Raw genomic sequence first — 27,107 nt, 5'->3', positions numbered from 1 at the left:
TACTGACCCAGACATTTCTTGCCATCAACGTGTAGGTCATAGCCTAGGCGGCACTTGCAACGGTAGCCCAAACCTCCATTGTCACTCCTGTGACTCAAAACGCAGATATGATCACATCCACCTTTGTTTTCACCACAGGGATTCGTCACTAAGGACAAAAAAAGACAGAAAATTAGACTTGCTTAGATTAATTGCCATCCCGACCTACCGTGTGGCTGCTTGAGATGATGTATTACTGCCACTCCGTGTGGGGTCTGAGATGTAGCGTAGACAATCTGAGGATTTGTGTCGGTAAACTTGTTGACTTTCATAACGGCCATCTTTGTCCAGTCGGTGAAATACACATAGCGCTCAAATAAGCTAAGCCCAAATGGGTGAGGTACCACGGCACCTCCGTGTACAACCGTTTTCCTGTTCAATAAAATGATATGATGTGATAAAAGAATTGGCTCCACGTCCTTAGAGTAAAAATAAAATAATAAGTAAATGTTCATATTTACCTATGAAGACCATCATAGGTTGCGGTTTCAATGTAATCGTAGCGACTGTCAACCCAGTAAACACGCTGGGCCTCGATGTCTAGTGTGATGCCAACTGGCCAGCCCAGCTTACTTCTGATGATCCCATAACGGTTGGTTCCATCCATGTAGGCCCGTTCAAGTCCAGGTTGTCCATTGACAGCCTCCCAATCTGAGAAGAACATATAGCTGTGGAGGGAACATTTTAATCAAGACTCTTTGTAATTCCAAAAATATCAATTATTTTTTTATTATTATCCATAACAAATGGATGAAACAAATTGGGCAGAACACAGTCAGTTTGCTAAGGAATTGTCCATCATTTGCTGATAAAAAGGCTTACATAAGCCAAAAATGTAACATTTGGCAGTAAGCGTGCAAATTCAATATGTATTTTTTTTCCTCGTTCAAGTGTGAGCTTGAATAATACTTTTTGTTTACATGAGAATAGTTCCATAATACCACATATCACTAGTTCAACAGAAACTCATTTTTTTCAGCATACAAAGATAGCCTCAAAGGTATTTTGTGATCATAGTGACTCACTTGAGGACTAATTTATTTGTAGCCACCTGCCTCAGGTGCATGAGAATGAGAGGATGGATGTTCTTACCCCACAGTGGGGTCCACCGCCAGTCCTCTAGGATTACCCAGGTTCTCGGACATGAGTGTGACCCGGTTACTTCCATCCAAGTCCACCATGTCGATCCTGTTGACACTGGCCTCCACCACATACAGTTTATTGTTCACCCAATCCACGGCCAGGTTCTCGGGGTAGTCAACTGATACATTTAAAACCACCTGCATATTGGACCCATCCATGTCCACAGAAAACACCTGTACACAAAAGACCTCATTGTCAGTGAAGAAATGAACTCCTAGGTGGTCACTCTTTTTTTTCCAGAAATGAAGGTACTGTATTATTACCTGTGTAATATAAAATAAGGTATTGCCAGTTGCCCTTTTTTCCTTAAGAATAAGTCTCTTGTATAATTGAATGTCTAAATCTATTTTTATAGACCCCCGACCCCTAAATGTATGTGCAAGTCGCCTTGTTTTACATTTAGTTTCACAGTAAACCTGAACTAGAAAAGGTTTTAAAAATCTTAAAGCCTCTTTTACAAGAATTGCTCACTATTTCTCTAAGAAAAGTGCTGTTATTGATAGCATAAGTAGTAAGTTGAGTCAAAGTATGCCAAATGATGACTCTTAGTGAGTTCCGAGATGTGGGGGTTTAAAGAGAAACTGAAGACTGGTTGTTTCACATGCCCTGCTTGCACCTTGGCTAGTTTAATCATTGAGCGACGGAGGCATTTAACTTACAAAGATCCTTTTTAAAAGACATAACCCGGCCCGTCAACCTGGCAGCTGCCCTTCTTTTTTAAAGGAGAAGAATGCATATAGAGGGACAGCGCCATTGAAAACAAATACAGCATAATTACTAAACCAAGCTTGTATTACAAAATTACAGCCTGGTATGCAGCCATCATAGCTGTTTATCAGATAGGGGCTAGAGATAATACACTAGGATTTGTTTTCACATTTTACAGAGCTTCCAATTCATGTTGACCCCACTGCACTGGTGTCAGTGGCAATCACTTAATGACTGTATCAAGCTTGCAGATATTTCAAGCGATAACTTGTAGGCAACGTTAGTACTACTTCATCAAAAGGCAATGATGGATGACTCTCAAAGACTTAACAATGAAGCTCAAGTCAAGGTTTTCATCAAATGCATTGCAGCAGAAAGAATCTTTGGGGAAAAAATAAAACAGATATAGGCAGGAATAGGCAACATTGCTGTTTGTCAATTGTATATTTAGATTCTTTGACCAATCACCTCTCACATGAATGTAATTTGAAGTAGGTTTTGTCTATTCCTTTAAAGGTACCATGACTTATTATGTGAGTGCTACAACTATTTTCTTTCCTGTCCCAACAAAGGAACAATGGAATTTGCATTGAGAAAGTGAAAAACTTTTGAATACAATTATGGTGTCAAATTGGTCAATAGCGGTGGGTGCGTGTAAAGTCCTTCAAGCAATAAAAATAGCATTAGAAATACTTTTCAAGGCACCACGATTCTTTAACTTACCTTATTCTGCACAGTGTCAGTCCAGAAAATCTTCTGGTGATCATAATGAAAGTCCACTCCAGCTGCAGCCCCTCTGTTCTGGGACAGTACCAAAGTACTCAGACTATTTCCATGAATGTTACCAATTAACAGATCTCGGCCATTGGAAAACACCAATAAAGGAACTCCATCTGCAACATAAAGAATATTCATGCACACATAGCCTTGTTTTTTTTTTTTAAACTAACCAGTTTTATAGTGTGTGTTTGGCATATAAAGACCAGATCATTTATTTCATTTTTGGAACACTACCATGCTTTACATCCACCTCTTAGTTAGGCAAAAGAGTTCAGTCCTGCAGCTCTACAAAGCCAAGAGACTTTACTGAAAAAACAATGTGCATGCACCAATGCACCAGGAAGGAGTACATGAGCTGAGCAGAGCAAAGTAGCCACAGGGGTCTTCAACAGGGAAGGGGGCTATGCTAATGGACATTGTTTGGACGGTCCATTCAGACATTTCAAAAGGTGAGCTCACTGTGTGCAAGACGGAGAGGAAACGTCACACTTACGCGAGGTGTCGGCCCGACAGAATCGGTGCTGTTCCAAGATGTAACCCTCCCTGCAGCTACAGTGATGAGAACCAAGGCGGTCCTCGCACAGCTGGTCGCACACGCCCCACATTGAGCAGTCATCAAAGTCTTAAATAGAAAGAAGAAAGCTACATAGCTGGCAACAGTTAATACATTCCTGCATTGTATACCTTGACACGAGCGACTGTCATTGCGGTTGACAATGTATCCCGAAGGACAGGAACAGATTCCACCGTTGGGGGAAGGATGGCAGCGATCCTCACAACTCAGAGAAGAACATCTCCAGACACCTTGCCAATGTACAAAGCAACATTGTTTTTTTTTCCCTCACATACCCTTAGTCAACAATAAATGAATACAAATGTGCCAAAAAGTTATACTTTGAAATATAGGATATATATATGTATATATATATGCATACTTCTATCTGTGTAAATTCAACCAAACCATAAAGTGCTCCAGTGAACAATTTGTTGGAAAAGTAACTGCTGATTCATGTTGTTTTGAAAAGCAAAGACCTCAACATTGGCCCTTTCCAAAAAGGACACTAGACAAACAGACAGAAAGGTTGCATTGGTACTAACTGCAGTTTCGCCCTGTCACAGCATTGGTTTCGTCGTCTCCTTCGGGGCAGTGAGGTATCCCATCACACAGCTGATCAACAGGGATGCACGTACCAGTAGATGGACATGCCCACTCTCCTGGGTAACACTCATGTAGTGCATTTTCTATTGAGAAAAAAATAGAAATCACCTTCAATTGGCAATCCCAATCAATAACAGCACATGGCATTGATAGTAAGAAAGTGGCATGGTTTATTTTTGGACGGAGGGACAAAAGATGTGCAATGACGTCATTGTCACCGTAAGGAATGTCGCTTTAAATCACAGCAGGGGGGCTCTGAGGGGGTCACTGTGGGCTTCTGTAGCCCATCCTTCAAAAACACACACTCTTCACAGCCATGTGGACAAATTCTAAAGAGCTCTGAAGGAGGGGGGGCCCTGTGCAATCGTGTACCACAAAGAGCCATTTGAATGACACACTTGGAAGAGCACAAAAAAAGCAGCTTGGTAGTCACCTCTAACTTTGGATTTGAATAGTAAGATTTAACTATGGACATTTTGGGGCCCAAAAAAATAAGGATTAGTTAAGTTTAGTCAAACAGCAAAGCAATTCAATGTTTTTTTCAAATCCAGCGTTTTTCTTCCATATTTTTGTTGTAATGGTCATGTCTCTGAGATGTGTGCAATAATTAATGGGCATGCATACCACATCCTTTTTCATCTGCGTTGTCCTCACAATCGTCTTCTCCATCACAAAGCCAAACTTGATGAATACAGCGACCACTAGGGCATGTAAAGTAATTGCCCCTACACGGAGGATATGCTGTGGATAGAAGGGACACTGAGAATTAGTCCAAAAAGGACAAGGATGTTGGGTGTATAGTCACACACTACTAGAGAGAATACAACATTCAAGAATTGGAGCACATTAGGGCTTCCAAATCCAGATTTTTATCACATATCATTACTGAATAGGCAATAAACAATCAAAAGTTTGATTAGCTAAGATTAGGGATCAATAGTATATTTACATATTCATAATGGTTGGCATTATCACAGTAACAGGGTAACTAATCTGTGTAAATTTGGCTTTTTCCAGGAGATGACATACATTTTCATCAGAAACCACATTTAACCTACTCTATATGAGGACATAAAATGTTCTCCATTTCTGGAATGACCACTAAATTCAAAAGAAAAGAGAAGAGACATCTTACTGCAGTTGAGTTCATCACTCCGATCCCCGCAATCATCGTCATGGTCACAAATATAACGTTGAGGGACACACATCCCATTATGACATGGGAACAGGCCTGTACTGCAGTGCTGTGCTAAATTAAAATAAAATAAAAATTTAAATTTAAAAAGGGGGAAAATGTAGTGAAGTGTAAGTGACTTTTGCCCTTTTGGCAGATTTGCCAGCAAGCTCATGGCAAGATCTATAAAACAGACTTACTACAATTTGCTTCATCAGACTCATCTCGACAATCAAGTATGTGGTCACATCTCTGGGTCCGGTTGTAGCAGGCACCATTAGCACATCTAAGCTCCGCGCACTCCGAGTAATCTGGAAGATTAGATCGTCATCTGAGCAACATAATGCACTCATGTCAACCTGACAGCGTGACAGCAAGTGAAAAGCTTGGCGCATGGGAAGGATAAGTTGGAACAATTTAACGTGGCCACCGTAGCGACAGCATTTGCAGCCACATTCTTGCAATTGTGGGATTCCCCGAATTTGCAGTGCTTTGAGACACAATAGCGGTTAAACTTCACTTTGGCTAATCCACCGAGGAATCCGCAATCAAACTCAGACAACGTGAAGTATATTGTGGCCCCCTCTGTCTGTCAGCAACATCTTAATCTGAACAAATGGATTTAAATGGGTGTTAAAATATGGGCCCGACTTACTGCAGTGACGCTCATCGGAACCGTCGGTGCAGTCGGGCAGATGGTCGCATCGGTACTCCGCCGGTACGCACGCCCCGTTACCGCAGCTGAACTGTCCAGTCGTGCAAGTTCGGCCAGCTGAGGACGGAATGGAGACGTTAGGCAAAATGTCAAAAACACCAGGTCAAAGTAGTACTGTACATTATCATTCCTATTTTGGTTATTCCTAAGTGTCACTGAACCAATGCATCAAAATGAGTTTGAAGCTTGTGTTGAAATGAAATCTAAGAGTTTGAAAGACGTCAACGTACGACAGTTTTGCCTCTCGTCCGAGCCGTCCTCACAGTCCTCTTCCTCGTCGCACACCCAGACTTCTGGGACGCACTCGCCGTCACTCAAACACTGAAAGTGACTGTCATCGCATGTTATCTGAGCTGCAAGGGAGAAAGAAAAGGAAAATAGATATTTTGACATTCCCCTAAATACTGTTTTGAAAGGATATGTATTGATGTGTTCTACACCAAATTGGGGGAAATGCTGACTGAAGTGGCAAAGTGAAGCCTTCAAGTACAAAAAATGTCAAGTTGTCAACGACTCACGGCATTCTTGTTCATCGGTGTCATCCGAACAGTCGGACGTCCCGTCGCAGTGCCAGTCCCATGGGATGCATCGCCCTGTCCCACAGCGGAACTGCCCCAGTTCACATCCTTATCAAGCATACACACAAAGTGTCCAATCAGCATTAGGTAGAATTTCACTGGCTAGAGAGCAGACATCAACTAGGGTCACCAACTTAGGTCCTCCAACTTTATCTATCCAGTCTGTTTTCTATGTTTCCCTTGTAAGACTCACCTGAATCATATGATCAACTCAACAGAAATTTGTCCAGAAGCCTAAACACAATCCTATATTGTTTAATTGACCTAATATCATCAATAAATGGCTTCATCTGACATCACATTGTGCATGAATGTGGGCAAAATGAAGAGAATCAGGCACAGTGATTTTGCAGGTCACCATTCTGTCATTTTTGAGAACTGGTTAAGACGGCCGTTCATCACAATAGGTGTTTGTCCAAAAACAGGGGGAACACAAACTAAGAAGGATAGCTATTACTAAGTATACCATAAGTTATGGAAATATTTCTTGAGGAGTAAGATGAAACATGAGGTTAACATGAGTGTCGGAGACACGCGTGCCATCCACCCCCCCTCCAAGATCCTTTTCCCTAGATGTTACGCAATCCTCTCCGGCTCTCATTCGAGCCTCCTTTTGATGTTCCCAATGAGTGGCATCTCTGGAGATAAGGTACCACTACACTACCTTCTCTGACATCTTCCAGGGGGCGGGGGGTTGGCTCAGGGAGCATAGCTGAGTGTCAGAACGCTCTATCACAACTATCCAAACAAGAATGTGCATTTTAATCAATTGACTCTGACAACCTGATCCCTGGCACACATTGACCAAGTCTGAGATTTCATGGGGATTCTTGCAAGGGAAAAGTGCTGATTGGTGGAGAATCCTTTTGGATGGTCTTTTAAGTTCACTATGTGCACAGCATTTTCAATACATTTATCTCTCAATTATTCGTCCATTCATTATCAGTACGGGGGGCTCGCGGACCAGTAGCGGTCCATGGACCACTGTTGTAGACCTTCATTTACATAAGCGTTTTTTGTGTAATTCAGTGTTTTCCTTTGCCTTTTGTTGGGCCTTGTCTTTTCTTTCTACAACTTAAACCCACAGCAGGAGAGGACACCGTGGTAAGGATTCCCCACTATTCCCAGAGAGGAACATTAGAGGAATTTTCATTCCAATGAAGCCCCCGCCACAGCCCACCGTGGAATCACAATGGCACAAAGAAGCGCCACTGGGGATGTGAACCCATAAGTAGAAGTGTCAAAGCATTGGAGAGAAGGTACAGTGGGTTTAGATTGGTGGAGAAACTACACCTGAGCCCCGAAACATCTCCTGAAAGGGACCAATCGAGGTCGGTCAACGTTGCTTGTTTTGGCGCGGGTTTTCGCAGCCACGGAGCTGCATAGAAAATGATCCGCTGGCTGGAGTTGTCCGCGCTGTCAGAGCAAAGTGCCGCGGCCCGTTTCATATGGAAATGCATGCCGCCGAAAGCGGTCAATTGCCAAACAAGTGACTTTGGCGCTTTTGGAAACAAACAAAACAGTGAAAAGCCTGACTGATTTGGCACCGTTGTGGGAATCCTGAATGGAGCGTGGAGCGACAGCCTTCATTTGCTTCGAACTTAAAAAAAAAAAAAAATCCTCCACATTTTGAGGAGGGAGGGAACGTCGCTGGGCAAAAGATGATGAGAAATGAAGTGATCACATGGCAGTGTGACAGCCGTATTTGTGAGAAAGAAACCGGTGACCTCCAAGGAAAAAAGGTCGATTTGTCACGACTTACTACTTTCTTTCATTGCGATAATTGAGAATTCTGTGCTGGAAAGGGTGAGGCTTAACATGCGCAGTCCAAGTTTGAAAATAACAAAAGGCGTTTTTTTTGTTTTTCACCAATTGACTAAATGCAGTTGAACCTCCCACCATGATCACATTGCATCCAAATGTCATGAAAAAGAGTGATTTATTGGCAAGACAAAGTGTTTACTGTGTGCGTAATTGACCAAAGTGAATACAAATGAAGACATAACTACAAAAAAAATGATTGAATGGAGTTAATGAAGCAGCAAGGTGGATGCTGGGTAAACATTATCAGCATTTTTGCAGACTTACGAAGACTGGATAAGGCACTACTAAAGGTTATGGGGGGCTTAATGTTGGTGGGAGTGTGGGGGCGTCTAGAACAGACTGGAGAAAGTACCCCCAACTGACACAGCAAAACACATGATTAAGACATCACTAATATAGAAATAAAGCATGAGTTTTACTTCTAAAATGATTTAGTTTTATTTTTTTGTTACTGCACTTAGTGGAATTTGTGATATATATGTATGGTTTAAGGAAAAATATGTCAATGAAATGTAGTTTTTTTAGCCTTATTAAAATTAACAATAGACTAGCTTTGGATACCAGATTTAAGAGTGCTGATTAGTTGTATAATGATTGGAAAATATGGATTTAACAAAATAATAATAGAATATTAGATAATTAGCCATTACTGTTTACTACGTATTAATGTTGGTTTAAGTGTGTTGCATATACTGAGCCCTGTAACTGACAGGTTGCACTTCAGTTAAAGTGCACAAACTGAAATACTAGAAACAATGTTTTAAAAGAGTAATTTTAGCTATCTATCACTCATTATTATCGTAATAGGGGCAGCATTTGATAGAGCTCTTGGATTGGATCTCCAAAGTGTCCCAAAAGTTGAGGCTGGTCAAATCCAATGTATTTAAAGCACTAATGACAATACTGACATTCACAGAAAGTCAAGTGAGTCAATCCTATAATGTCATCAATTTACAGGAAAAACGATTCACTCCTGTAGTGTCAACACATCCTCTTTTGGACAACTAATCAACTATTTTCATGTATCAATTTCTGGAGAAGTGAATACACCCACACAGTTCATTCTAGGGCATATCTGAACAGGGAATCTGTGACTCTCCAAGGTTTACTGAGGTAGAATTGGTTCCATTCTACAGCAGCTGCAGTGTAATTAGTAGCCACATTCACACTAAGAAGCTTACATCCCAAGGGTTGAGCAAAAAGAAAGCAGATTACAATTTGAGAAGTAGGATCTCGCTGGGCTACCAACATAACAGACAAACACCCATCTAAAATGTAAAAAAAAAAGTCCAAATGTGCTAATCCTAACCTCCATTCCGTTCCTAAAAGTCAATTCCGTTCCTTGACTTGAATTTTGCGGTGCGCGGCAGCGGGGAGCGCCCCGGCAAAATGAACTTTTTGAACACTTTTTGAACCAGTACCTCTCAGTACTTACAGATTGTAAGTCACATGCTCTGTTCTGTTGCCTAGCAACAGTAAAGCTCAGGCAAAAGTTCCTCCAGGAGAACTTCCATTCTGACTGAGGGGCTTTGTACTCAACTTTTAACTAAGAACACTGAGTCGGCAAGCCCATCTTATTTCACCCGGATACACTTCAACATTTCATTCACATAACATTTGACCTCCATGACTCACAACTTGTTTCATCCTTTTTAAACATAAGCCCTAAACAACAAGTGATGGGTGTCAATGTTGAAGCTGATGACTGGAAAAGATGGGAAACAAGTTACTAACCTTGTGATTGATAGAAAGGTAGCCATGAAAATAAAAGGAGAAAGAGTTGAAGTGGCACTGCTCTCCACATTCTGGCTGGTCCGTCCAGCTCCACTGTGCAGATGGAGGAGCTGCAGGGACTGGAGGGGGGCTTCTGGGATGCTGTTGGCTCTCCTCTCACCGGGTTCCTCGGCCCAGGACGTGATCAAAAGGGGCGTGCGCAAAGTGCAGGACAGCCGCTCCCCCAACCCTGAGGATAAATCCCTCAAGGCGGGCCGTGAAATCTGCATAATGATATGCAGCTCCCATGACTACAACCCTTGCATCATTGCTTATGCACTTTAGTCCTGCGGGGGAGATTAAACACGAATCAATTCATTGCAAATGATATTAGTGAGTCTTTTGTACATTGGAAAAAAATAACTTTTGTCAATTTAAATATGGATCAGGTTTGCTTTTCGCACAGTGGAGCCTCATAAAGTTACTTAGTGGGTAGAAGTTGGGGGTGATTTGAAAAGCAACTCTGAGTTTTCCTTTCAAATGGCTATTTGTTGGTGGATTAACAGTTGGAGATCGCTACCTGGCGGTGATGAAGCGATACTACATGCCACCAGTTGCCATGACATGTTTCCAATGACAACCAGGCAACTCAAACTCGGACTTTGGAAATGTTTATCAGCAGTTGTTTTGTGTATTTTGTGTAATATGAGCTTCCAGTAAAGCCCTATTAAGTTCCCTTGCATTTCCCATAATGCATTTTGAATTATTGAAAATACATACATACCATGTGGTGAACGCAGCAAATCTACAAACTACCATCCGTGATTTTTTATTTAGATCATGACTTATCTGTCCCCAGTGGTATTTTGTGACACTAACCTTTCATAATAATATACTGAGGAAGCAATATTTGTACAGATGACGACATGTGGCATCGTGGCTTTTGTGTTGAACAGACAAAACACAAAAACGACCACAAAAACATATTTCTTGTCGAATCAAACGAGAAATAAAAGCCTAAAACAGTATAATATGTTTTAACAGATTATAAAATGTAAAGTTAGTTATGTATATTTCATTATTTGTTTTGTTTTGTTTTGTTTTATTGTATTTTTAAGAACAGGACGACACACTCACGAGCCGGCGACGTCATCGCGACCAAGCAGCCTAGGGCTGTCGAGAGTGTTGTGTTCAGGTTCCTTAATACAACGAAAATACCAATTGGAATTTAGCCCTCTCTTGCAAACACAATTTAGTTGCAATAGTCTTTAGAAAACAAGATAGTTGAGCACGTTTAGCTCAGAAGTACTAGGGTTTTTTTGTTGAATACGTTAAAATGTCTCAACGAAAAAAGAAAGAAAGAAAAAAAGTGGCCAAGACCGAAGATGATGTTCTGTTCTCTGATTTGTCACTTAACGTTGCCGTAAGTAACCTCCGTAGACATACTAAATGTCATATTTAACCTTTTTAAAAGAATCCTATTCATTTTGTTTTGATTTTAGTCTGTTAACTATTGTTATTGAAAGCTGCATGATACTTGATCAACGTGTAAACAATGTTGTCCCCCTAACATGTTTTGTCTGAATGGTTTCCAAGAAGACAAGTGCACTTCAATTTATGTTTTATTTTATCCCTTTTCATTTATTCCACTTATGCCCTTTCCAGAGTGTTTAGCAATTTTGAATTCAGATAAATATTTCTTCTAGATTGAGAGTACTGCAATTGGCTGGCCACTGATTCAGGGTGTGCCCCCGCCTCTGGCCTGGAGTCAGTTGGGATAGGCTCCAGCACCCCCTGCGACCCTAGTGAGGATAAAGCAATTTAGAAAATGAGATGAGATTGAAAATATTGAGTTTTTGTTAGACATCCAGTGTAAAATTTGATTTATTTGCAAATTTAGGATGTACATATGTATTTATCTTTTCTCCATCTGCAAATATTAAAATTATTATGATGAGCCATTTCCAGAATACTTGTACATGGAGCCGATATATTTGTACTCAATTATATAGGGCTAAAATGAAGAAAATTCAACCTTTTTCCCACAGCATGCCTTTTTTTTTGTGTCCATGACAGTTATATATGTGACATATTCTTTGTATTTGTTGCCAATAAGTTATCTTTGTTTTGTCCACAGCAAATTGACATCAATAAGAAGACTTGCAAGAACCTGACTGCCACCAATCTGACAGAGACAATACGAACACAGTCCCGAATAAAAGAACAAGCCAATCTGATTTGTGTCCTCAAAGAAAGGTCAGATGAGATGTTCAATCAATGCCAAAGCCTGCAGCAGGTCAAGAACGAGCTGGAGAAGCAACTTGACATCTGTCAGAAAGAAGTCATGCAAAAGCAGAAAAGAGTGGAGCTGGTAGAAAAAAGATTTATGGATTTAGACTCCAACAGCCGAGCAATCATTGTCTTCATGGAGGAGTACAAACACCAGAATGCACATTTGAAGATAGAAAACAAGCAGCTGCAGATGGAAAATGACACACTGTTCTCTCAAAAAATACAGGATAAAACTGTAATCGCTCAAAGGCTTACAAAGGAAATCAAAATGTTAAAAGAGGAGTTCACAACTAAGGAGAAGGCATACAAGTAAGATGTTTCATATCTATACTTTTTGGCGATGCCCAAATTATTTTGAGGGACTGTTTTGACCTATGTCTGTCAGGTTTCTTAGTAAAAAAAAAATACATCTTCCATTGTTTTGAAGGGAGAAAGTAGCTCAAACTGAATCAACATCCATGAAACAGTTCAAAGACCATCTGCAGAGGGAGGCTGTATTACTTGAGCAATTCCGTGAGGTTCAGCAGCAACATGAGGCCGCAGAACAAACGTGTAAAGGTAATGTCACATTTGGTGTTGCCCACCCAGTTAGTGGGTAGCACTTACCCCAAAGATTGTAGTATAGAGACCCTTAATGGAACTAAGAGTTCAACTTTTGGCTTTTTCACCCTTAGTCTTGAAGCAAAAAGCTCTAAAAGCCGAAGAGCAGCACACTTCGAAGGAGGCTGCGATGGGCAAAACTATTACAAACCTCACCAAAGAGAGAGAGAAGCTGCTGCATACCACTGCAGAACAAGACCACACCATCCAGGTGCATTTGGGGAACACCGCTGGTAATACTGTACACTTACTGTGTTTAATTACAGGAGAAGCTACACGAGATTCGGCATCTTGAGATGCTATACAATGAGCAAAAAATAGCTCGGACAAAAGCAGAGGAAAGGTGCATCTGGTAGCTCCAATGGCCAGCTGATTAGTGAAAATTAATCCCCTGAATATCATTTTTGTTTTTCAGATTTAAACAAGATGTACTGGCAGTGAATGCAGATAAAAGAGTCAGGGCACTGAAGTTGGCCCTGGAAAAAGCAAAGGCAAAATACGACAAGTTGAACAAGGTTTGTTGCAAAGCCAAAAAATTAAGACTATTTGTATATATTGGTATTGAATCATAACATTTGATATTTTATAGGATTATGCAGCATTCAAAGAACACAGCATCAATCTTATCACTAAAGAAAGGGAACTAAATAAAATACTGCGACACTTGAGGACCTAAAAGATCAGATTTTGCACATCTCTGACAGAAAAGGTTTCAGTAGGCTAATTCATGTACAAGAAAAAGACAACAAACATGCATTGCTGTATCACAACGTCATCTTTAATTTTATTTTTAACGTTCCAGCGCAATACGAGCAAAGCACAACATACACAGAGGTTCCTCAAATACAAATCATACTGTACAAATCATTTGCCATTTATGCATGTTCCTCTGCCAGTTTCTCTGCCTTTTGGACTACTTCTTCAATGGGGCCCACCATGTAAAAAGCTTGTTCAGGCAAGGCATCATATTCACCTGGAGAAGAGTCAAGAAATCAGAATTTTAACTGGAAAAGAGCTTTATCCCATTGCTGAGAGAATATCACATAGCACTTACCCGCTAGAATGCTCTTGAACCCTTTGATGGTTTCCTTGAGAGGAACCAGTTTCCCCATGTGGCCAGTGAAAACTTCAGCCACCTGGAAAGGCTGGGACAGGAAACGCTGGATCTTGCGAGCACGAGATACCGTTAGCTTGTCTTCCTCAGACAATTCATCCATACCCAGAATAGCAATGATGTCTTGCAATGACTTGTAGTCCTGAAACAGATTGGGGGGGGGGGGGGGGGGGGGTCATTGGATCTTATTTTTGAATCATTAAAAAAAAGTTGCTTATTTCAAAAGGGTCTTGCCTGGAGAATCTTTTGTACACCTCGGGCGACATCGTAGTGCTCGGCCCCGACGATGTGGGGGTCCATGATACGGGAGGTGGAATCCAGGGGGTCCACAGCGGGGTAAATTCCCAACTCAGCAATAGCACGGGAGAGCACGGTGGTGGCGTCCAAGTGAGCAAAGGTTGTAGCGGGAGCCGGGTCAGTCAAGTCGTCAGCGGGCACATAAATAGCCTAGAAGGCGACTAGCTGTTATTAAGATTCCCTAAATACAAATAGTCACAGCAATCCCATCCTGCTTATTCTTACCTGCACTGAGGTGATTGAGCCTTTCTTGGTGGTTGTAATTCGCTCCTGCATGGTACCCATGTCAGTGGCCAAGGTAGGCTGGTATCCCACAGCGGAGGGGATACGACCCAACAGGGCAGACACCTGAAGGACAAGCCTAAAGGTTAATTTTGTTCATCCTAAGATTCCCACTTTGGAAGTACTATTTGTTCAATCGGATACCTCGGATCCAGCCTGGGTGAACCTAAAGATGTTGTCAATGAAGAGAAGCACATCCTGTCCTTCTTGATCACGGAAATATTCCGCCACACTCAGGCCGGTCAGAGCGACTCTGGCACGAGCGCCTGGGGGCTCATTCATCTGACCGTACACCAGTGCTACCTGAAAACATGTGGGCCAAAAATTGGAGAAATTGCGGCTGTGGAACAAAAACCGCTAATTTGGCAGGTGCACCTCAAGACTACATTACCTTTGAGGTGGTGTCCTTAAGGTTAATGACTCCAGACTCAATCATCTCATTGTACAAGTCATTTCCCTCACGGGTACGCTCTCCCACTCCGGCGAACACCGAGTAACCACCGTGAGCCTTGGCCACATTGTTGATCAACTCCATGATCAATACAGTCTTACCCACGCCGGCACCGCCAAACAGACCTGGCACACAACCGGGAGAATGGTTGGGAAAAGCTTGCACGTGCAATGCGATATCAAGATCATCTCGCTACCAACCGATTTTTCCTCCCTTAGCATAAGGGGCAAGAAGATCCACCACTTTGATGCCAGTGACTAAGATCTCCTGCTCCACGCTCATGTCAGTGAACTCGGGGGCTTCGGCGTGGATAGGGGCAGTTCTGGGAGAACAAGAGGGTTATTTTTAAACTGGAACAGATGCTATTTGAAAACCACTATTAATAATAGAAGGTTAAGTCAAGGGATATTGACAAATTAATATGTTAACAGTGAAGGACCTTATTTTGCAACAAAAAAATAGCTCACTGTTTAGTGCTAATTGGTCCACGTTCATCAATGGGTTCCCCAATGACATTCATGATCCTGCCCAAAGTCTCGGGCCCCACAGGGATCCTAATTGGTGCCCCGGTGTCAAGAACCTTCTGTCCACGGGTGAGACCCTCTGTACCATCCATGGCAATTGTCCTGACTGTGTTTTCCCCTGAAGAGAAAAAAAAAAGAATAGTCAACATTGAAAGAAGAAGAAAAAAAACGATCTTACTTCAGTACAGTATTTCAATTACTGACCGAGATGCTGTGCCACCTCAAGCACCAGTCTGCTATCGCGGCCTGTCACTTCCAGTGCGTTGAGGATGGGGGGCAGGCCTTCGTCAAACTGGACGTCCACAACGGCACCGATGACGGCCGTGATGCGTCCATTGGCAATAGCCGCCTGAGCGGCGGGGTTTGCATAGCCCCTAGCTGCAATGACACATTCAAATTCATTTGAATTGCAACTACATCTATCATGGTTTTTACAAAGCATGGGAGAAAATGTACTAAGCTAATGCGGAATCTGGGTTATACTATCGTGACGTTAATTATGACAGTCAATCGCAATAGTTAGCTCTCCTAATGAGAGCTGTGTTATATTGTAGTTACGTTATTCGTGAAAATCAATCAATAGAGTTATTAATCCAACGCATGTGACCGAATAGGCCGGATAAAAGGTCATTGAGGAGGACATGGCTGAAAGGTCAGATCAATGAGAATAACTACAACCAGAATTTTACTTTTACATATTCGGCACAAAACACAAAGAAATAAGTGCATTTGTTTTGAATGCGGAGAGGAAAAAGGAATGAGTTAGAGGGCGCCTCCATGACAGTCCAGAGGACACGTTGCAATGACATTCGAAAACGGTCAAAATCTACAAACTTACCCATATTTAGGCTCACATGTTTACCAGCAAAGGTCTTCAGGGAGTTCACACCGGGCTTAAAAGCCTGGAAAATCCCGTTACAACCGCGTGCAACGTTACCGAGCATTGTTAAAATGGCTGAAGGTGAAGCCACTGAGAGGACAGCTTAGCCTGGTGGAGTCCTGAGCAGAAGGAGCGGCAATGAACGCATGCGCTGTGTTTCGTATTTCCGTGCCTTTTTAGCCGCAGGGGGGCGGTACTTGTAGGGCTCGGGACACAGACAGAAAATTCTAGATTTTCTTGCCCTCATCGGTTGACCCTTTTTGTCATTTCACTTCCTACTTCAGAATCATTCTAACATTCTCGAAAAATCCAGCCAGACTCATAGCTACGTTGGTAAGGTTAATTTACAACCAAACTGTTTTGGAAATCTGTTAAGGACTTAGAGACTTTCTGCTCGTATCACGTACGCTGCAGTCGAGACTGTAATAGAAGAACTCTGTCTCAAGATGGCCACCAAGCACTTACGCCACCGACTCCGGCTATAGATGTATAGTCTTACAGTAATACATATGTCCTCTAAACCCTAATCAATGATGTTTTATCCGTTGATGTAATCATAATTAAAATTCTAAACCAGGAAGAATCACATTCATCCTCTTTCCCAAATGTAATTAGATAAAGTGTTAGAGTTCCCGGCAATGAATTGTTTTGTGATCATTGCCTTTTCCAATTATTCTCTAAAATCCATATATCAATAACAGATTTAACAGCATAATGCTTTTATAAACCCTTCTTTTTCCAGCCATAACTGTCCCGATACCAATGGAAAGGTCATCAGGCCTTCTAACCTTTCGAGGTCCCGAGGTGAGGAATCTATGCTTATGATAATTATTCCCACTTAGCCACTGAAACACTACTTCATCCCCTTTAAATGATTGTCTGTGTCACTGAAAATGTCTAAAATACCACCTTTAAGCCCATCATTGTTGAAAACATATCCCTGCCTTTTCAAGCCCTGAGGCAAGAGTGAGGGTTGGGTGGTTCTTCCTTATAGAAAAGGGGAGAGTACGACTGACTCCTTCACTCAATACTACTGAGAACCACAGCATCACGTTAAATGAGCTCAACAGTGTGCAACCTGGTGGTCTTTTCGTTAGTCCTGCAGGTCCAAACCGGATACTGAACCATTGCTAACTGCAGCACTTCATAGTATGTTGAATAGTAAAGGCTGTTCTTTATGGATACCATGCATTTGTGTGCATTTTTGTTTGTCATGGATGTCTAATTTTTTTTGTTATTGTAGAGACAAGGATGGCCCTGTCCTTTGAATCGGTGGTCTTGTTGGTCACGGTGCAAACTTTTGTTTGGGCGCAAGATCTTCATGATAGCAGAGGAGTCAAATCTCACCCCAAACCACTGGCTGCAAATCTTTATGATGGTCAAGGTAAGATACATTTCTCTGACTTTAGCTATCATTGTTGTGCCTGAAATCTAGATTTGTGCAACTTAAACAAAAATGCATTTGGAGATAAAATTGTGTCTCCCAAAAAAAGCTTAGTTTTTTTTTAAAAACGTGTTTTACATATTAAATCATTGGCTACAATTGATAACAATAAAAATGCAATCTTTTTTCACCAGTTAGATTAGAGGCCCATCGCCATCAATTGCAGTGAGACATAATCATTCCACTTAAAAATGATTTAATCTCAGGGATTGCACTATATGAATATATTCATATTTACACTACTTTTACTTGGTCTTATTCATATTACTCTGAATGAAACATTGATATTGTTAGAGTATTTTTGTTGAATTTGGAAACCTAATTATTGCTAAAAATATTTTGAAGTATTTTAAGAGTCCACTTGTTTTTTTATTTTATTTTTTAAATTACAGCCATCCTAGATGAAGATTGTAGCTTGGAGCTTTCCTTTCTATTGGACAGTTCTGAAAGTGCCAAAGACAACCATGAGCAGGAGAAGCAGTTTGCCTTGAACTTGGTGGATCGACTTCAAGGGCTAAAACTGCAAACTGGTCGCCGCCTGAGCATGAGGGTGGCCTTGCTGCAGTACAGCAGCACAGTAATCACAGAGCAAAGATTTACCGACTGGAGAGGCACGGAGAACTTCAAGAACCGCATCGCGCCTATCGTCTACATCGGCCACGGCACCTATACAACCTACGCCATCACCAACATGACCAAAATCTACCTGGAGGAGTCCAGCCCGGGCAGCATTAAAGTAGCCGTGCTTCTCACCGATGGCTCCTCCCACCCGAGGAACCCCGATATTTTCTCTGCTGCGGCCGAGGCCAAAAACCAGGGTGTCAAGTTTTTCACTTTGGGCATTACCCGAACGGCCAACGAGCCCTCCAACGTGGCTCAGCTGCGTCTCCTCGCCAGCTCTCCCGCATCCCACTTTGTCCACAATTTGCAGGAGAAGGACATAGTTGAGAAAATAGCTACCAAGATGGTGAGTATACCTTGCCAACATTGTCAATATTGACTTTGAATTGAATTGAAATGAATGATTTTATTGTCATTATACTATTATAATGAGATTTAAAACCTCACCACTAAGTGCACAAATAACAACAACTCAGAAACTAATAAATAATCAATAGAACTTTATTTTACACATTTGAACAACAAATTATAATTTGGACTTGAAAACCTTATGCAATACATGTTATTTCAATCTATAATCGATTATTTGCAGCCAATTTTTCCGTTTGGAGTGCAGTCAATGGCAGGAAATAGTTTGCACTAAACTTGTATCTTGTTTCATTATCTTATTGGAATACAATTGAAATTCTGTTGTTTCCTCACTTCAATCTTTTGCATTTGTTTGCAGAGCGACCTGGCCGATGAAGGTGTAAGTATTTATCCTCATCAAAAATACTTACTAAGTCATGCAATTGCTGAGTTATAGCTACGGTTAAGTTATCTTTCCTTCTTTTCAGTGCCCACTGTCTCCAAAGTGTGCTTGTGAGAAAGGCGAGAGGGGACCTGGTGGGCCTGCAGTGAGTAGTAATCTTTTCTGAAGTGTCATAAATTGACAAGCCCTAAGGATATTTTCCAGAAATATTCTCAATGTCAACCCGTAATTTTGAGCAGTGTGCTCAAGACACAGTATTTTATTTTAAGCAGGGTTCACTACACAGGTAGACTGTCAGCAAAAGCAACAAGTGTCCCAAAACAATCACAGTTTTTAAATCAGAAAACATGACTAAAACATATGACAAACTGTTAACATGACAGCATTTGATGCAGGGTGATGTATGTGCGGAAATCAGGGTCAACAAGTGCATGGAGGGAGACATAAAGTGAAATGGGAGCTTAACAGAACCCCCTTCTCACTTAACACCTGGCGATTGACAGCCTTTATGTATTAGGATAAACACTCTTTTGATCCTTGATGAGTGAATCATCAACAATAAAGCCAGAAGAAAATCCATAAAAGTTGCATCTGAAAAGTTGCAACTAGTTATTGCAGTTGACAAGAGTTTCCATAGAACGCAGAAGGTGGGGGGCATGGAAGGAGGGAGCAGAGGGGATTCCATAGCAGGTTTGAACAGGCTGACGTGGAATGTGGGGTGGACTCGCATTGACCTCAGGAGATTGCGTTTCAAGGTAACTTTCTAGATGACCTTGGCCATGTGAAAAAGTCCAATGAAAGTGAGAGCAAAGTTCCTGGGCTCCACCTTTGTGTGGAAGATCATTGTGAGAGAGAAATTTGCGTACCTGTTGGTTTGTACATGACGGCAGTGGATTTTCTGAATCCTACATGAAGACATTAGTGCAAACTTCTTTTGAAAGTAGCCATAAGTAATCCGCCTATGCTGATAAACAGCTGCGCCACCATTAGCCAGGTGCTTTCTTCAAGGAGAGATTCTTCAAATTCTTCCTCTAAAACAAAGCCGCTCTCATAATTGCTCTTATTGCTTTAATGGTTACAAACCAGGGCTGTCTTGAAGATAGCAAAATAACATGTATCCAGGTGCATCTCCACGTAATGACCCCTTCACCCCGTGGGCGAGACAATTCATGCCCTATTCATACTCCAAATGTCGAAATGAGTCATGGTGTCATCCATTTCACCCCTCTGTCTGTCTCGGTGTCTCAGCCTGCCAAAAAATGCATTTCATTTCTTTCCATGACTAAAAGTCAATTCTTTGCAGCCTAGGGTCAAAAAAGTAACACAGCAGAAGCAAATTGCCAAGTCTAAAACTGTGATTTTTTTTCTTTCTTAAGGGGAAAAAAGGTCGTCCAGGAGAAGAGGGCACCCCCGGGCTGAAAGGGCAAAAGGTGTGTGCCAAATCACACGCATGGCTAGGCCTGCTTGACATGCTCTTCAAAGGTTATGTGCCTTTTTCTCAGCCTCAGGATTCCACACCTGAAATTGTCCTAAGTTCATCTACCCAACAAAGCCAATAATTTTTACTCTACACTCCAGTCTTGACATGTCAAATTGATATTTAGTCATCAAAATAGACTTTTATATCATGGTTACATTTCAGGGTGAAGCAGGAATTGGTGGTCAACCTGGCCGAGATGGCGCCGAGGTAAGTGAACAAAACATTTGATTCAAATTTGCCAGTTTTAATTTACTGTCTTGCTGTGTTTGCAGGGAAAATCTGGTTATAAAGGGGAACAGGTAACTTATAGGGATAACATATGGTTAAGAATATTATTAAATGTAAATTTGTATGTATAATTGTTATTCTGTCAACAGGGTGAAAGGGGAGAGTGCGGCACTCCAGGAATCAAAGGAGACAGGGTACAATGTGAATAGTAAAATATAGACGTGTATTTATATATATATATATACATTCAGTATATATCAATTTGCATAATCTATCTCTCTATTGACATTATGTAACCTGCATCAGGGTCCTGAGGGTCCGATTGGTGCAAGAGGACTAAGAGGACTGCAGGTCAGGAAATTTGGTCAATTTTACGAAGAAAATAAAGGAAATAAAATTGAACAATTATGATGAAAGTTTTGCGCGGGTCATTTTTGTTCAAATTTTCCTGGGTAAACATAAGAATCAGACTATACATGCCGTGTAGCAAAATGACACTGGATAACTTATACTACCTAGCATTCATTTGAATATAGAACATTTAATTTTCTTTTGCATGTGTGCAGGGGGTCCCAGGACCACATGGGGACATTGGACCGGAGGGCCCACAGGGAAAGCAGGTTAGAAATTTCTTTAGAGGCACCTGTTTTCTTTAAATTATCTTGAGTATAAATTCTAACAACAGACAAAGAGGTAAATGAGAGTGACCAAATTTTCAAGGCATGAGACGTTATTTCTACCAGTCTTGGCACTCCATACTGTATTTTTGCAGTTTTGGTTGGATACCAAGTGGAACAAAATTGTATAATCCCAATGATGTAGATCTTCCATAGTCTCTAAATCTACCTAAGGGTAAAATACAATTACTTTGGTATGCACGTAGTAGCAAAACACCAATTGTATTTTATCCTTTTAAGCAATGACAGAACGTTTAAAGTTTTGTGTCAAAGTTACACAAGTGTTGAGAGAACGGCTTAAACTGACAGATTTAAGTCAAAGCATGTTCCAACACGCAAAAAGACAACGGATAACCTATATTTTGATGACAGGGACAACGTGGTCTACCCGGCCCTCCAGGTCTTCAGGGAGAAACTGGCATTGGGATACAAGGACCAAAAGTATGTCATGAAAACTTTTCTTTTGTTTGACTCGTGTAATGGAGACGAGGTGTGTCAAACTGATCCAGCCTAAATGGCATCTGATTTGCACCCTGGTGGCCTGCACCCCAAAATAAGTTTGACATTCCTCATGCACAGCTAATTATTTGCAATTTTAATACATCAATTGACAAACATTTTGTAGGGTGACATGGGATTCCAAGGCCGTCCAGGTCCTGCTGGTCCTGTGGGCATTGGGGCACATGGTCCACCAGTGAGTTTGGACTTTTTTCTTTTAAAGAGTTGTCTTTAATTATTTCTTTTTTGACCAAATATAAGAACTCTGGCTTTATTTTATAGGGGCCTCAAGGGCCACAAGGTGTCCAGGGAGAAAAAGGACCCACGGGTGAAGGTCTTCCTGGACCAAAGGTACAATATTATGTCACATTGTCTACATTGTAGAGTAACAAATCATGGAGAAAAATGTTGTCCTATTCTTGGTTTGGGTAAAAAAAACTCTACTCTAGAGAAATTATCATGTCAGGAGATGGTATGAAAGGAAAAATGAAGACTAACGTCCATTCCTTTTGGGTAAGGTAACTTTGGTGAAGTGGGAAACAGGAACCAACACGCTCCTCTTGATAAGTGTCTTAGTGGAGAATAATACAAACTTGGCAAGAACCCAATAAATACAAAGAGCTTCGGATAGAACTTAACGTTGCACGACTTTTCTCCGTAGGGTGATCGAGGGCTTCCAGGACCGAGGGGATCGAGAGGACAACAGGGTGCTGGAATTAAAGGAGAGCGGGTCAGTTTCTAGCAATAACTATCATAAACCAAGAATTGTCATTCTCTCATGTGAACTGATCAGTACTTTGTCCCTTCTCATCATATCTTAAGAACTTTGATAGCAAATTCAGCAATAGCTACATTTAACTTGTATTGCTTACTTCCAGGGTGAACTGGGGCCCCCAGGTCCTCCAGGGCTAACTGGGCTTACGGGAATTGGTTTACAAGGAGAGAAGGTCAGAAAATTGATACACGTTTTCATAATTTCACACCCTTACAAGTGCACTTAGGAGTTAGGGTTTCTGAAAGCCATCTCTATTTATATCAAGGGAGTTGAGGGTCCAAGGGGTCCATCAGGAGTAAGGGGCCTCCCAGGACAGGGTCTCCCTGGACCTAAGGTTTGTGACAGAAGATCTCAAAATGCATTCATCCCTTATTGAAAAAATATTAAAAAAAAATAAACATGCAGTTTCTATGTTGTTTTTAAGGACTAACATTCTTGTTTTAATCTCTAGGGAGATCAAGGTTTACCTGGAGAGCAGGGATCTCCGGGAGAGAGAGGCATTGGTGAATCTGGTCCAAAGGTGAAAAATCTCAGCAAAACGATCTTGCTTCTGAATGGACTGTAATGTCATATTGTTTACATATATCAATGCCTTGCATCCATTGTATCCAATGCCTCTTTTGGATTGACCAAGGGTGAACCTGGATCTGCTGGTTTGGGTGGTTTACCAGGTCTTCCAGGTGAAGATGGGGCCCCAGGACAGAAGGTACAATGGCTCCAACTGTAATACTTTTTTTTCTAACTAACTTGACTTATCTTTTTCCTTCTTAGGGTGAGCCTGGGTTTCCTGGTTCAAGAGGTTCTGAAGGACCGGCAGGAATTGGAACACAAGGAGAGAAGGTTTGTATTTTGGGTTTTGTACTTAATGTTCAATCTCACTCTGGGTCACTCAAACAATGTATGGTTATCCCTTCAAAGGGGGACCAGGGTCAGCGGGGGATTCGTGGATTACATGGACCTCCAGGGATCTCAGGACATTCTGGACCTAAGGTAGGTATCATAGAGTCATCAATAAAGTCATTGTAAAAATGTCTCTGTCATATGAACCCAGACTACTCATAATTAAGTCATATTTTTTGCCAACTACCACTTGATAGGGTGAACGTGGGGTACCAGGTCACCAGGGAATTCCAGGGCAGCCAGGACGATCCATAACTGGTCCAAAGGTGAATAACGGAACATTTTTCATGGCTCCTTAAAAGCACTGAAATGCATTATGCTTTGACTAATCATCACTACGACTTCAATTTCTTATTTTTAGGGGGATTTAGGTCCCTCTGGTCCATCTGGAGCTATTGGGGAAACAGGCATAGGACTTCCAGGTCCAAAGGTAAGCACTATTGTAATACTGCCACTGTTAACCAAATTATTTACAAAAAAAGCACATTAGCATTGATATCACCTCAACTCGGTTTTTCTGCATCAGGGTGATAGAGGATTAACTGGGCCACATGGTCCACCCGGACAAAAAGGTGACGGCATCCCAGGACCCTTGGTTTGTACCACCAAGAAAAAGACTGTCCTAAACTGATGTTGATGTTATTAACAAATAGTGTATCTTTTCCAGGGCCCTCCAGGAATTCCAGGTTTACCAGGAGAGCCAGGTCCAGAGGGAATAGGAATACCTGGACCTAAGGTTTCACTTTAAAGATAATTGTCTTTCATTAAATATTTGATATCACTTTGGGTACTTTTATTCCAGGGGGACATCGGCTTTAAGGGATTGCCAGGCTTGCCTGGACCACCTGGAGAGGGAATTCAAGGGCCACCAGTAAGATTATTTATTAGTAGCAAATTAATATCTACCATTTTTAGATTGGAATCTGAATCCTTCATATAATGTATAATGTGTTTTAAGGGTAATGTTGGAAGGGAAGGACCTCCCGGACCGAATGGACCACCGGGAGAGGGTATTCAAGGACCCAAGGTGAAGAGGGACATACATTTACATTCAGTAATTCAATAATTGTTCAAGTCATGGCCTCACTAATTTTAATGGATGATGTATATTTATCTTCAGGGGGATACTGGATCCCAAGGTATGACGGGACCAAGAGGGCCAGCAGGAGATGGATTTGCAGGTGCTAAAGTAAGAGCTACGATTAATTTTGATTACAAATACAACTTAGCCTGTCAAATTGGTTGATCTCGGGTCGATGTAATATCTGTTGTTGATTCAGGGGGATCGGGGGTCTCAGGGTGAGAGGGGAACCAAGGGTGCAAAAGGAGATTTGGGGGATCCAGGAGTGCCAGGTGCAGCAGTAAGTAAATACAGATACAATATCCATTAGATAGACACACTGTAAATAATCATTTAGCAAAACCATTTAAAACTGTTGCATTTGGTCAAATAACAGGGAAAATCGGGAACAAAGGGAGATGCAGGCCTCACGGTAAGTCCAGTTGAATCTAGTCTGATTCATCTGGAAAAAAATATTCTAAAGCAGATACTTTTGGTTTTACAGAGAGAGGACATTATTAAGCTCATCAAAGAAATATGTGGTAAGTAGTAGTCAGATTGATTTCAATAAATGCTATTTACATTCATTACAAATCTTACAAATGCTGTCGTTGTCAGGATGTGGCGTCAAGTGCAAAGAAAGGCCAATGGAACTTGTTTTCGTGATCGACAGCTCAGAGAGTGTTGGCCCCGACAACTTTGAAATCATCAAAGATTTTGTCACCAGGATGGTGGACAGGACCACTGTGGGGCGCAACGCGACAAGGATCGGCCTTGTCCTTTACAGCCTGGAAGTCCGCTTGGAATTCAACTTGGTCCGCTATACCAATAAACAGGATGTCAAGCAGGCTGTTCGAAAGATGCCTTACATGGGCGAGGGTACTTACACTGGCACTGCCATCCGAAAAGCCACCCAGGAGGCCTTCTATAACACCCGGCCCGGTGTCAGGAAGGTGGCCATTGTCATTACCGATGGTCAGACTGACAAGCGAGAGCCAGTAAAACTTGATATCGCCGTGAGAGAGGCCCATGCCGCAAATATTGAGATGTACGCTTTGGGAATCGTCAATTCTTCGGATGCTACGCAGGAAGAGTTTCTGAGAGAACTCAACCTGATTGCCTCTGACCCTGATAGTGAACACATGTACCTTATCGATGACTTCAACACACTGCCAGGTGATCATGGGACGCGTGGAAATTATATATCAGGGGAAAGCAACAAAAACCACCAGTTTTGTCTATAGGAAGCCCCAAAACTCACCCTAACATAGTTCTTTGGCATTTTTGTGTGTGATTAATAGAGGATAAGTTAAAAAAAAAAGCCAATATGTTATTTTCCTAATCCCATTTTTACACATCATGACAATTCCAAACCATGAAGCCATTACCTGTCCATTCTAGATTCAACCACTGTGAATGAAATGTTTTTTCATCTTTCCTATTTTCAGCTCTGGAATCTAAAGTCATCAGCCAGTTCTGCGAGGATGAAAACGGTGCATTCATTTACAATCACATTGGAAACGGGCACTGGAATAGCAACAATGGAATTGGCGTTCATGCAAGTCATGTTTATAGCGAGCGTAGCAATGGTGACAATAATGACAGTGGAAAAAATAAGAATGAAGTAAGGAGGAACAACCGAGGCCGTGGAGACACCTTTGCACTGCCCATCAGTGCTGATCCACTCCCTGTCCAGGTCAGTTTTGCATTCAGACAGACTAATAGATTCTGCAATACCAATAAATACTGAAATGATTTCTGAATTTTGTCTTACTCAGGTGGAGGAAGATGAAGACGGTGAAGATTTAGATTTGAGAGCCCATGTGAGGGCCAGCGGCAATGTGGTAGTAGTGAACAAAACGACATCTTCGGTACATGTGAAGGAAAGCGAAGTCTCCAAGGAGGCATTACCTCCATCATCATCATCTCCATCATCATCTCCATCATCGTCGTCATTTATAAACTCTGGGCTAAATCCAGTCCTACATGAAGGTCAGTTCTGCATACAATTAGATGCACATAGTGTACTTTATTAGGCATTTTTTAAACAACTCATCGATGGTCCTTTTTATTCTTTAGAGGTTCCGCTTCGTGATCCCCGCTGTAACCTGAGTCTGGACCAGGGAACCTGCAGATCTTACAACATCCGCTGGTATTATGATAAACAGGCTAATTCCTGTGCGCAATTTTGGTACGGAGGCTGCGCCGGAAATGACAATCGATTCGAAACTGAAGATGAATGTAGGAAGACTTGTGTTATGTTGAAGAAAGGTAGTATTTAAAATGTGATGTTATGTACGTACATTTACTTAGCAATTTATGATACTTTACTTTTTTGTTTGTGTTTTCTAATAAAAGATTGTTGTCATTTTTCCTTTTTTTCTAAAATTCCTGCTTCAT

The 27,107-nt window shown here is 41.5% G+C and overlaps 4 protein-coding genes across 8 annotated transcripts in view; 2 read left to right on the top strand and 2 right to left on the bottom strand.

The window, feature by feature from the left end:
* lrp2a (low density lipoprotein receptor-related protein 2a) overlaps positions 1 to 9,996 on the bottom strand; it is a 34,210-nt gene extending 24,214 nt beyond the window's left edge. For all 3 annotated transcript variants that reach the window (XM_077728677.1, XM_077728675.1, XM_077728676.1), the window contains exons 1-15: positions 9,855 to 9,996; positions 6,237 to 6,344; positions 5,949 to 6,071; positions 5,659 to 5,775; positions 5,204 to 5,314; positions 4,965 to 5,078; positions 4,454 to 4,570; positions 3,769 to 3,912; positions 3,355 to 3,474; positions 3,164 to 3,292; positions 2,614 to 2,783; positions 1,132 to 1,355; positions 501 to 707; positions 209 to 411; positions 8 to 148 (exon numbers count right to left, since the gene is read on the bottom strand). In XM_077728677.1, coding sequence (XP_077584803.1) covers positions 8 to 148; positions 209 to 411; positions 501 to 707; positions 1,132 to 1,355; positions 2,614 to 2,783; positions 3,164 to 3,292; positions 3,355 to 3,474; positions 3,769 to 3,912; positions 4,454 to 4,570; positions 4,965 to 5,078; positions 5,204 to 5,314; positions 5,659 to 5,775; positions 5,949 to 6,071; positions 6,237 to 6,344; positions 9,855 to 9,924 — 2,098 coding nt within the window. In that variant the 5' untranslated portion in view covers positions 9,925 to 9,996. The remainder of the gene's footprint in view (positions 1 to 7; positions 149 to 208; positions 412 to 500; positions 708 to 1,131; positions 1,356 to 2,613; positions 2,784 to 3,163; positions 3,293 to 3,354; positions 3,475 to 3,768; positions 3,913 to 4,453; positions 4,571 to 4,964; positions 5,079 to 5,203; positions 5,315 to 5,658; positions 5,776 to 5,948; positions 6,072 to 6,236; positions 6,345 to 9,854) is intronic.
* Positions 9,997 to 10,978: 982 nt separating this feature from the next.
* On the top strand, positions 10,979 to 13,997 carry LOC144204033 (coiled-coil domain-containing protein 89). The gene is made up of 7 exons (XM_077727735.1): positions 10,979 to 11,256; positions 11,971 to 12,434; positions 12,553 to 12,683; positions 12,800 to 12,936; positions 12,992 to 13,068; positions 13,141 to 13,240; positions 13,315 to 13,997. The coding sequence occupies exons 1-7, from the start codon at positions 11,170 to 11,172 to the stop codon at positions 13,399 to 13,401; spliced, it is 1,083 nt and encodes a 360-aa protein (XP_077583861.1). The 5' UTR covers positions 10,979 to 11,169; the 3' UTR covers positions 13,402 to 13,997.
* On the bottom strand, positions 13,482 to 16,441 carry atp5f1b (ATP synthase F1 subunit beta). The gene is made up of 10 exons (XM_077727734.1): positions 16,232 to 16,441; positions 15,598 to 15,771; positions 15,337 to 15,511; positions 15,070 to 15,191; positions 14,810 to 14,994; positions 14,563 to 14,721; positions 14,362 to 14,484; positions 14,074 to 14,286; positions 13,780 to 13,981; positions 13,482 to 13,698 (listed from the first exon to the last, which is right to left on the bottom strand). Exons 1-10 carry the CDS (start codon positions 16,335 to 16,337, stop codon positions 13,601 to 13,603), a joined length of 1,557 nt encoding a protein of 518 aa, XP_077583860.1. The 5' UTR covers positions 16,338 to 16,441; the 3' UTR covers positions 13,482 to 13,600.
* Positions 16,235 to 27,038, top strand: LOC144204030 (uncharacterized). 3 transcript variants are annotated; one of them, XM_077727731.1, is made up of 36 exons: positions 16,235 to 16,606; positions 17,016 to 17,077; positions 17,517 to 17,657; positions 18,110 to 18,684; positions 19,066 to 19,086; positions 19,175 to 19,234; positions 20,466 to 20,519; positions 20,732 to 20,776; positions 20,842 to 20,868; positions 20,947 to 20,991; positions 21,104 to 21,148; positions 21,364 to 21,417; positions 21,847 to 21,915; positions 22,100 to 22,168; positions 22,255 to 22,323; positions 22,634 to 22,702; positions 22,851 to 22,919; positions 23,013 to 23,081; positions 23,199 to 23,267; positions 23,382 to 23,453; positions 23,519 to 23,587; positions 23,666 to 23,737; positions 23,845 to 23,913; positions 24,009 to 24,077; positions 24,174 to 24,242; positions 24,315 to 24,383; positions 24,450 to 24,518; positions 24,606 to 24,674; positions 24,768 to 24,836; positions 24,928 to 25,008; positions 25,105 to 25,140; positions 25,213 to 25,249; positions 25,326 to 25,883; positions 26,156 to 26,403; positions 26,486 to 26,699; positions 26,787 to 27,038. In XM_077727731.1, exons 3-36 carry the CDS (start codon positions 17,525 to 17,527, stop codon positions 26,987 to 26,989), a joined length of 3,615 nt encoding a protein of 1,204 aa, XP_077583857.1. In that variant the 5' UTR covers positions 16,235 to 16,606; positions 17,016 to 17,077; positions 17,517 to 17,524; the 3' UTR covers positions 26,990 to 27,038. The 3 variants fall into 3 exon arrangements, with proteins under 3 accessions (XP_077583857.1, XP_077583859.1, XP_077583858.1); XM_077727733.1 differs by lacking the exon at positions 17,016 to 17,077; XM_077727732.1 differs by lacking the exons at positions 16,235 to 16,606; positions 17,016 to 17,077 and adding an exon at positions 17,133 to 17,422.
* The last annotated feature ends 69 nt before the right edge of the window (positions 27,039 to 27,107 follow it).

This window comes from Stigmatopora nigra, chromosome 11, assembly GCF_051989575.1.
Source record: "Stigmatopora nigra isolate UIUO_SnigA chromosome 11, RoL_Snig_1.1, whole genome shotgun sequence".
NCBI lineage: Eukaryota > Metazoa > Chordata > Actinopteri > Syngnathiformes > Syngnathidae > Stigmatopora > Stigmatopora nigra.
The sequence above is the reverse complement of the archived record's forward strand: the minus strand, read 5'-3'. Positions and strand labels throughout refer to the sequence as shown.